Here is a 10,729-nt window from a genome sequence, read left to right on the forward strand (position 1 = left end):
TGACAACACAACACCCAGACCTGAATGGAGTAAACCTCTGACGTAGCAGTGAATAGAACCTGGGCCCACTGCCTGGCAGTCAGACATGCTGACCAGTTTGCTAAAGAGGCAAACTCTTTAGTATAATATTGTACGATTGTGGAAGTGTATCTAGAAAACCAAAATTGTATTACCTTTTGATGCTGTATTTGTAAAATGTTCTCAATAGTCATGGGAAGAAGAGAAAATGTGGTATTATGTAATATTATTTTTAGTTGAAAAAAATTGTTTTTTAGTGCAACGAATGTTTGTACCACTTAAGAACTGGTTCAATGTCCTCCAAATACCAGATCTAGAGGCCCATAAAATAAATAAATAAATCCAGTTGTTTGATAATGTTCATGGTTGCCACAAGTTATGAAAATCAGGGAATTTCAAACATATAATGGAAATATCAGAGAAATTTGGAAAAAAATAAACCCACTGGAAAAATCTCGTTTTGTCTTAGTAGCATGAAATTGTTTGTTTACTGAGATGTCATGCTTCGTTGCTGCTGGGCTTAGCTGAGTACGTGTGACACTGTCTGACTCGTTCTTACTGCTTCTCCCCTTCCCTCCCCTCCCCTCAGATTGCAGTCAGTGCTGCCACCACTACTTGCTGTTAGCCCAGCAGCTGCTGATGAGAGGCAGGGCGACATCAGGAGGGGTTTGTTTAGATGTGATTCTCAGAGCTTCTTGACACAGCAGCCAGAGACTAAGGTCGTGTGTGCGTGAGCTGTGTCTGAGTGAATGTGTGTGCGCTCTCATTTTCTGACAAAGGCTATAGCCAAGAATTTAGTTGTGAGAGTGTGATTGTCTTTTTTATGTGCCTGTCTGTGGCTCATTGGTCGCCTTCACAGTGAGTTGCTACATATCCTCATTAGTCTTGATTCTCAGTGTATTTGCACATGTTATTTGTTGTGTGGGTGATCAACGCGGTCTCGTTTCATCAACATGGTGTTTGTGACACATGAATAGCTGTTCACACAAGTGGACTTCTGTGACGGGCCAAAACCGCAGGCCATTTCTGTGGGTATTTCTAACAGATCGGACCTGCCAATATGAAGCCCATAGTTTCCCACTAATGTGCGGGCCCTGCCTGTCAGATCTAGTCTCACTGATCTGACCACAGTTTGGGTCTGTCTGTCTGTGTGTGTGTGGCGTAATGTGGCGGATTTTCATGGTTTATCCATGGACCCAGGACTGTGGCGCTCCTCGGCAGGCCAGAGGCCACGGAATTGCAACTGTCTCACCACAAGTACATTGTACAGTATGGCATTTTATAGACATTTTATTTATTCTAGAACATTTTGGCACTTCAAAAGAAGTTTATATATTAGAAAGTTTGGATGATAAGAAGAAGAAAATTGTGGCTGTTACTGGCAGTTTGTACACTATTTATTCATGTATTTCTTGAAAGAAAAATCACACAGTACCTATAGAATAATAGACATAACACAGTGGGTAATAACCAAAATAACAGAACTTAGTAGACCCAGCATTTTATTTGCGGCCACCATCAGTGTTGGTTTACCCAACTCTTTCACATCTTATACATTTCTTTCAAGAGGCCTACTTTTTCTGAGATTATTTCTGAAAGCAGTGAAGGTATTTTAAATCTGTCTTGCGACTCCGGCAAAATGTGTGTTTTTTGTCACCAAATGTGTTTCTCTTTATTGAAATAAAATAACATCAGTGGTCTTAGACATATATACCATTTGGCTTGCTGTCTCCATCTAAAAGCAGTTCATTACACAAGATGTTGATGTTAGTACTTAAGATTTTTGTTCACACGTTTAGAAATATTATTTTTTGTCAACTTATGTCTTCACTTACCCTGGAGATCTCAAAAATTGTCAGAGAAAAGTGCTAAAACTTGTCTAAATCAGGGAAATGTTAGGGAATTTCACATGGGGAAACTTGTGGCAACCCTGACATTAGTCTTTCGTAAAGGTAGTCGGGGTGGATGAGAGTAGAGATACTGGTTCATTATTTGAGAGGAGGACAGTTAGGATTTACAGTACTGAGAGGAAAGTTCTGCCAATGATTACAGAAAAAAAACTCAAGTATCTTCATGAAAGAAATTTTTCTCCTATCCGTTCTCCAATTCAGTCCTCTGGGAACTTATGACTCAGCAGTCTGTGTCAGACCCAAAACAATGCTGCATTCAAGAGGAATCTGAATCTTTTCTTGTTATCATTGGCAGGGCTTTCCTCTCAGTAAATTTTTACTATCTTTCTCTTGCCCAATGAATGATTATCTCTGCCCTCACTCAACTTAGATTTCCTCATTTCTACACATTCCCCTCCTTCCCTCTCTATCTTTGCATTCATTGCTTTCTTTCGTTATCGCTAATGCTAACTTTTCCCTTTTACTTCCTTGCCCTTGTCTGTGCAAGTTAACTACTTCTCTATTGTTGTCTCTATTTGACAAATATATTTTATTTGAGAAGTGTCCTTCCCAAAGGACCGATATTATAGTATTAATTATTTTCATTATCTGTCATTGATTTTCTATGCAAATCAGAGTTAACATTGTATAGAATGTCAGTGAAAATGCTTGGGCAAGATTTGAGGAAGTGCCTGAAGCCCCTGATATTGTCAATCTTCCATCTTGCATTTTGCTGAAGAAATGGGGACGTCAACTAAATTACTATTTTTGCAGATAAAAATTATTTATTCTCTTTTTTTTTTTTTTTTTTTTTTTTTTTTTTTTTAAAATTAATTCCAAACAGCCATATTGATTATATTCATGTTTTATTATTATTAGAAGCACCAATGACTAGTGCCTGATGATGATGCCGCCAGAACTTTGAAATCAATTGTAGTAAGTGAACTTCATCAAATATAGCTGTTTGGAATTAATTACAAAACAGAGAGACTAAATAGTTATTTTACACAACAACAATGTTGTCAGATTTATTAAATACAATCTATTTCAGTGGTGTTGAAACATGTTTCACTATTGAATGCAAATGACACATCACTGATACATTGAAAATAGAATTTTCCTCCTGAATCCTTGCAAGTGTATCTTGTCATTTCTTACAAATTCTAATGATCATGTTCTAATGATTAACAACAAGAGATTATTATTAGTAGTAGAACTCTACTATTTGGACATGGGCTGCCTTTCCTCTATCTTGTATCAATCCTGACATGGAGTTTTGAGAGATTTCTCCATTCTTGAATTACTTTTACATGTTAACCATTCCTCACTTTTACAGTGTTTCTTTGCAAGAAAGATTTATTTCTTTTGCTTTCTTGGAGAAATAAAATTTTAACAATATAGTGTCAGCAATGGTTTTCACGTTCTAACTGCTACTGTAACAGTTCCTATTTCATTGGTTTCTTAGTAGACTATCATGTTACTGATACTTTTACTATACCCTTGTAGGTGTCAGCTTTTGTGAAAGGCAAAGTGTTGGGCTTACATCCGATCAAGCACACAATGTACTGCAAAAGTTAAACTTGGAAGTCCCTTTGCTTGACCTTAGTTCATTATCATATATGTTGTGGCACCAGAAATAACACTATGGTGGAACTTTGATTTTTCATTCCCCGATCTTATGTTTTTTGCAATTCTACACCATAAATTCATAGTCCCTGTGAAAAACCCATAAGATCAATGTTGAAAATTCCATGATTTTATGTTTTTTTCCTAGTAAGGTTTACCTCGATTCTACATTCTTACATGATGCCTCTCTTGACTTCATCCCGTTTATTTCCTATTGACGTGACTGAATGTGTTATATGTGGCACAAACGACAGTCGGTTTGCACTGTGAGTGGTGATGGAGTTAAGGGATATTTTAGGCCATTGCGGAGATGGGAGAGAGGAAACGCTGACATAATACATGATTGGCAATGCCAACAGAACTTGCAACATTTAGCTTCACCACATGATTATAATACAGCTACTCCTAGGTTGCGGCAGCAATGGAAAAACAGGACAGTCGAAGCAAAGTGTTCTGGACGAAGCAAATATGTGACAAAGGTGCCCAGCCACCCACTTTCCTTGTATGACTTATAAATCAGTCTCGTCTTTTTTAATGTATTTCTGATGAATGGTATTTAGCAACAAGAGTGATCATCGGCCTTTTAAATTCAAACACTGACTCTCAAAGAATATGCTCCCTCAGAATCAAGTAAAAGACCATTTCCAGCTAGTGAGCTCTTATTGGCTGGTGACTTGTTATGTCACCCAACAGCCAGCGCAACCTCCACACCACTCTGACACACATAGTAAGTTTACAGATCTTAGCCAATGAAACATTCAAAATTCTTAAAGCACTAGGTTATGAACAAGCACAGAAGCTATAAACCAAAGTCGGTGCAAGAATTTCTTCTCCTGCTAGGTAGCAGTTTTACCAACATGCATAACATCAACTGACATAACCAAATCGCAAGGACATAAACAAACAAAAATGGAATTTCAAAATTTTATCTCCTATAATAGGCCCATTAGGAAAAAAATGTGAGTTTTGCGACTGTTAATACTGTAGGGTATGTAGTTGAAAAGACTATCACTTTTGCAATGATGTACGAGGTAACTGAGGCATTTCCCTCCTCACTATTTGCCACAAATTATACTGTAAAACACACAGTTTTGACGGTTCTGTCATTCTCCTCAATAACAGCAAAAATTTAAGAGTTCATATTGTGAAATAAAGTGTAAACTGTGAAATATGGTGGAAAAATGCTGGATTGCATCATCTCCGATATTTGTAACATCTTGGGTGTTTGTTTTCCACTTGCGGTGTAACATGGTGACATCACACTAATGCTGTGGCCTCTTGCGTATAGAGCGATGAACCACAAGCTTACTGGGTGGCTTGTTCTAAAGTACAGCTGATGTGATCAGTTTATAGCAAACCCTCCACTACAGTGCATTCGTTTACTTGGAGGAGTTCTCCCTGGAGTCTTGACAGAATCTGGAATGTATCGTGCCTCCACCGACTGCAGGCAACGTAGGCTACTCCATTTGCTATGTGTGGCATGACAATTAAGAAAACGTTTTCAGTGAACATTTGTGTGATAACTTGTTCGTCTTTGTTGCAGTCCTCAATAGTTTTTAATGCATTGTGATGGCAGACAGATTGTTATAAATGTGATGGACTGCTGGGACAGAGAAACACTGAAATCACAGCAGGCTTAACTTTGTTATATTCATTGGTATAAGTAAGTACCACTTGTGAAGGAAAACTTGTGTGTTTACACTACAACAAGAGACAAGTTTGAAGTGTAAATGGTGTGTGTTGGCAATACTGCACAGAATACTCCATTTTGACTACTCAGTACATTGAACAAGTAAATGTTTTCAAGCAATACACTGGAGGTCACTGTGCTCTCATCACCAGAGTGAGCTGTAGTGCTGCCGGCTACACAAGGAAAACACACACCTCCCACGTGTTAAGCTGCATCCACACTGCCACTGAAAATGTGTTTCAGTTGGAAATATTGTTTCCTGCAGTGTTTCACATCTGTTTCCAACTTTGCTGCCACAGATACAAGAAACAACCAGTTCTTAGTGTATTTGCATCATATGCAACATTATTAGTTGTATTGTTTTTGTATTGTCTGCCATGTCATGTCCTGAGATGAGGGAGCTGTAATATGTGGTGCTGCATTTTTAATACTTGAAGGTTCATGAAAACAGAATTGAAAGGCATCTCCATCTTTCTTTCTTTCTTTACATTTTGTTTATCATGACTTTTGGCCTGCAGGCCATGCAGCCATTTTTCAGTGTTTCGGAGTTTTACAGGAGGTGGTTGTGTTTATCAAAGAATTTCGTAATTGGTTTTAAAACTATGGTAATATTTTGATGAGGGAGAGTTTGTATAGAAGTTGGTAATGGTTGATAACATCACATTAGTTACTGATTGAAATTAATTTGTTGGTTTGCATACACTCATTGTCATTGGTGAGGGAAAACATACTATAGAAGAACTGGAGGGGAAACTTGCTCATGTAGGAACTGAATACGGAAGACAGTTGTAATTTCCATAATTTCACTCAGATGTCATCTAATGATTCGGAATTTCTGGCAAATATGGTATCAACCTTTCTTAAAAATATACAGAAATTTCAGCAAGCAGTTACAACTAGACATGCTGCTAATCTTAGTTTTTTGGCAACATGAGTTTCATTCCAGAGCCTTGAGTATTCATTTCGCATTTCAAAGCAAGATATGACAAATGACCTTGTTTTCTTTTCTACACAGTCTTTGTCAGTATTCTACCAAATGTAGCAGCAGTTCTCTGCAGAGGGTCTTGTGTTTTGTTGCTTTTCTTGTACTGCTTGCTTCATGTATTCCACAAGCAGCCCTTAGCCTTGTACAATGACAACAACTCGATGGCTCGCAGTCTCGTTCACTGCATAACCCCCGTCCCCTGGAAAAACTTAACACAACAAGGGAAAATAAAAAACCTAACAACTCTTTATAACAGACTACACAGTGCGACATATAAATATACACTAGCACTGTACAGCAGTGACATGCGGTAGCTCACCTGAAACATTGTTTCCTTTGATCTACACCAACACTGTTATGGACATAAGTTTTCATTCATGGAAACATGTTTCCACATCAAGTAACCTGAAACATGTTTCATAAATGTGTTTCAAGCTCAGTGTATATGCGGCTTTAGAGTCTGGTGCCTTTCACCGTTTTTGGTTTAATTCACCATGTTCATAAATTTTTGCTTTTTTGTAGGTGAGCACAAAGAAAAGATCTCTCAGAAATGCATGTTTTGACATATAATTTGTTGTTGTAGCATGTTGGAAAATAGCTGTTGCCTTATACCTAGACACCAATTTCAATTTTTTGATGAGTTTTTACTTGCTGTTACACACCTGTGGTTTTTCAAGAACTGATGAAATTCATTGCCATGAATTATTGTATAAACATTGTATTGTACATTTAATTTCCTTCGCTTGTACATATTTCATTCAGTGTATTGGTGAGGATTACAATTTTTAATTTTGTATGACAACTACATATGTTTTTGCTTGTATTTTCCATTAAATAGGGATTGTGCGTAGCTTATAGCAACACATTTTTATTGTGACAATCACACACTTATCATTGTTATTTGTCTGTATGGCAGAAGCCTTTTGTGATTTTTCTAATGCAGTTGTTCCTGGATGAACCGTGTAATCTAATTCAGATTGAAAGCCCAAAAGTAAAAACAGCAATATATGAACCAGAAAAGAAACTTTGTGTTACTAGTGTATGATACTAGAAAAACTGGAATCTGGCTGCCAGAAATGTTAAAGAATGTGGAATTTGTTAGATCATGGAATTCCTTCTCCAACTGAGATAGTGCCCTGTCTCTAGTAGTTTTTGTGTTCACTGGACAGTAAACTCTACTTCCTGTATACTGACAAAAGAACAAATTCAGAGTGTCAGCTAGAAGAAATGTAAATGTAGTGTTGTAATACACAAGTATGTGCAAATAATTCATGTGTTTTATCCTCAACATGTTTGAAAAGAGGTTTCGAGCACCTACTGTATTTGATTATCTGCTACATGCTTTCTCAGTATGGTTTGTATGATTACTGTTGTTTGGGTTCTGCCTAACATTTTCCAACATTGTATTAATTTCTTTGATAGCTGTGCTGTACATTAAACAAGGTATTTAAATTGTTACCTGTTATGTACTAGAGCCAACAGGTGTATGTAGCTTGTCTCACATTAGAAGTTAATTTGCTTTCATAACAGATCACTCGGTACCGTAATCGATCTGGTGTGAAGAAGATGGTTGAGAGTTGCAAACGAGAAGGCTTCTCAGATCTGATAGTAATCAACGAGGATCAGCGGCAGCCAAATGGCCTACTGGTTGTTCACTTACCAGATGGCCCAACTGCAAATTTCAAGCTTAGCAATGTAAAGTTAACCACAGACCTCAAGCGCAACTATAAGGAAATATCACAGCATAAGCCAGAAGTAAGTCACACTTTGTAAAATTCTTACATTAATATTGACTAAAATAATCAATTTATGCATGTATATGATAACTGGATGGATAAAAATATACTCCAAGCAGCAGTGGGAGAAAACACATTTAAAAGTTATAGAAATGTGCAAGCTTTAAGAGCCACTGGCTCTTTCTTCTTACAGAATAGTTGAAGGGGAAGGAAGAGGAATGAAGGAAAAGAACTGGTGAGATTTAGGAAAGGGGGAGGGATATGCAAAAGTCACCCAGAATCCTGGGTCAGGGGAGACATACCAGATGGAATGAGAAGGAAAAACCGACTATTGGAGACTGCACCGAATGAGATTTGAAATACACTCAGATGAATATACATTTCCAAAACTGTTACACTCGTTTTGTCATGAGTTGCTTGGTGAGTAGATTTTTTATCTATCCAGTTATATCACATTTGGTCACCATTGTGTTTAACACCCACATGCTACATTTATTTCTGTAAATATCAGTCGATGCACTTTCTGCCAACATATCAATATGAGAGAGAGAGAGAGAGAGAGAGAGAGAGTGGTGGGGGGGGGGGGGGGGGAGGGAGGGAGGAGGGGTAAGGAGTGTGACAGGGGATACAAATCATCTCTCTCATCACTCTTAAGTCAGATGGGTAAATATGAAAGAAAAGTAGTTTCCATGAATTAGGGGATGAGGCACTAAAACTAGCAAAAGAGTTTTGCTATTTGAGCAGCAAAATAACTGATAGCTGAAGTAGAGAGAATATAAATGGAGACTGGTAACAACAAGATAAAGTATTTTCTGAAGAAGAGAAATTTGTAGCATTGAATATAAATTTAAGTGTTGGAAAGTCTTTTCTGAAGATATTTTGTCTAAAGTGTAGCCTTGAATGGAAGTGAAGTGGGGACAGTAAATAGAATTCAGACAACAAGAAAGTACAAGCTATTGAAATGTTGTACTGTTGGAAAATGCTAAAGATTAGATGGTAGATTGAATCACTACTGAGAGGTTAATGAACTGGTTTGGGGGAAAAAAGAAATTTATGGTACAACCTACTACAAGAAGGAATTGGTTGATAGGACACATCGTGAGGAATCAAGGAATCGTCAGTTTGGTAATGGAGGTAAGTGGGATTGGTAAGAATTGTTGTGGGAGACAAATGCTCAAATACAGTAAGAGGTTGAAACAGATGTAGGTTGCAGTTGCTTATGATAGACTAGTGTGGGGAGATGCATTGGACCACGTTCAGACTGAATAAAACTACAACAAAGACACAAGAAAGAAATTGTGAACAGGAAAAAGAAATAATGTAAAGGTAAGGTAGAAGTGGGAGAAAAGTTAAAGAAAATAATAGATCAGTGAGGTTGACAGAGTATAATGAAAAATGGAAGACAGGAGTAGCAAGGTAAGCTCATAGAGTGAGAAATATTTAAAGGGCAAGGTAAAAGTGCAAAGAGGTAGAGATGCATAGTTTGGACAAGAGTAGAATGCTCTACGTGTACTGATCAACTTGTATTTTTCTCTCATTAGCTTCCTTTCCTTTGCTTGCTGCTTTAACATTTACCTATCTCTGTGTTGACTGTATTGTGGGGTGACTTGCAGGTAATACTGAACAATTTCACCACTCGCCTGGGCCACACTGTTGCCAACATCCTGGGTGTGCTGTTCAATCCAGACCCTGAATTCAAAGGCAGGCGTGTCGTCACTTTCCACAACCAGAGAGACTACATTTTCTTTCGGCACCACATGTACCAGTACAAGTCTGCCCAGAAGGTGTCCCTACGTGAGTTAGGTCCCCGTTTCACTCTACGACTACGGTGGTTGCAGCATGGCACCTTCGACACGAAGACTGGAGAGTTTGAGTGGGACAAGACTGGTCGCCGGCACACATTGGAGGCTTCAAGGAGGAAGTTTTACCTGTAATTGGGTGCCATCTTTTGTGCTGAAATGACAGTATGTGTGCGGAGGATACTGGCAATGTTAGCACAGCAGGATAGAAATTTACACTGTTGGTGAAATAATGTAAACTGTTTATCACATATTATATGTAAAACAAGATTTCCTATGTGAAACCATTACAAAGAATTAGAGCTCAGGAGAATAAAAACTAAATGTATGGATATTAACCCTGATTCTCTGAAAATAAATGTTCGGTGACTGTTTCCTATGTTGTTATCTTAAAATTGAGAACACTTGTGCTTTTGAGAAAGCTGCTCCAGGTTTCAAAGCTGGACTTAACAGGTATAATTATCTCTTTTTGCTGCAGTTTTTGCCAGACTAAGAACTTAAGGTAAGCCTTTTTGTAGGTTAAAAATGATGTCACAAGTGCACTTAACATTGAAACTTTCTGCTAGATTACAACTGGGTGCCGGGCCAGGACTTGAATTGAGGGACATTTGCCTTCTGTGGGCAAGTGCTTTACCAACTGAGCTACCCAAGCATGACTCATTCTCGCAGCTTTTATTATGCTAGCAGCTCATCACCTACTGTCCAAACTTTACAAAAAGTTCTCCCACAAATCTTGCAGAACAGCACTCCTGGAAGGAAGGATATTGTGGAGATGTGGCTTAGCCCAACCTGGGGGATAATTTACAGGATGAATTTTCATTGTGTGCTGATCTAAAACTTTTTGGGAGGTTAAAACGGGTTACGAGTCATGCTCGGTAGCTCAGTTGATAGAGCACTTACTCGTGAAAGGGAAAGAGCCTTGGTTTGGCTTCCAATCTGGCACACAGTTTTAATATTCCAGGAAGTTTAATATCAGCAAACACTCT

General features: G+C 38.1%; 1 protein-coding gene across 3 annotated transcripts in view; it reads left to right on the forward strand.

Annotated features, from left to right (window-relative positions):
• LOC124711448 (probable ribosome production factor 1) overlaps window positions 1-10,117 on the forward strand; it is a 61,124-nt gene extending 51,007 nt beyond the window's left edge. For all 3 annotated transcript variants that reach the window (XM_047241530.1, XM_047241529.1, XM_047241531.1), the window contains exons 4-5: window positions 7,739-7,963; window positions 9,558-10,117. In XM_047241530.1, coding sequence (XP_047097486.1) covers window positions 7,739-7,963; window positions 9,558-9,878 — 546 coding nt within the window. In that variant the 3' untranslated portion in view covers window positions 9,879-10,117. The remainder of the gene's footprint in view (window positions 1-7,738; window positions 7,964-9,557) is intronic.
• Window positions 10,118-10,729: the final 612 nt, after the last annotated feature.

This window comes from Schistocerca piceifrons, chromosome 8 (genome assembly GCF_021461385.2).
Source record: "Schistocerca piceifrons isolate TAMUIC-IGC-003096 chromosome 8, iqSchPice1.1, whole genome shotgun sequence".
NCBI lineage: Eukaryota > Metazoa > Arthropoda > Insecta > Orthoptera > Acrididae > Schistocerca > Schistocerca piceifrons.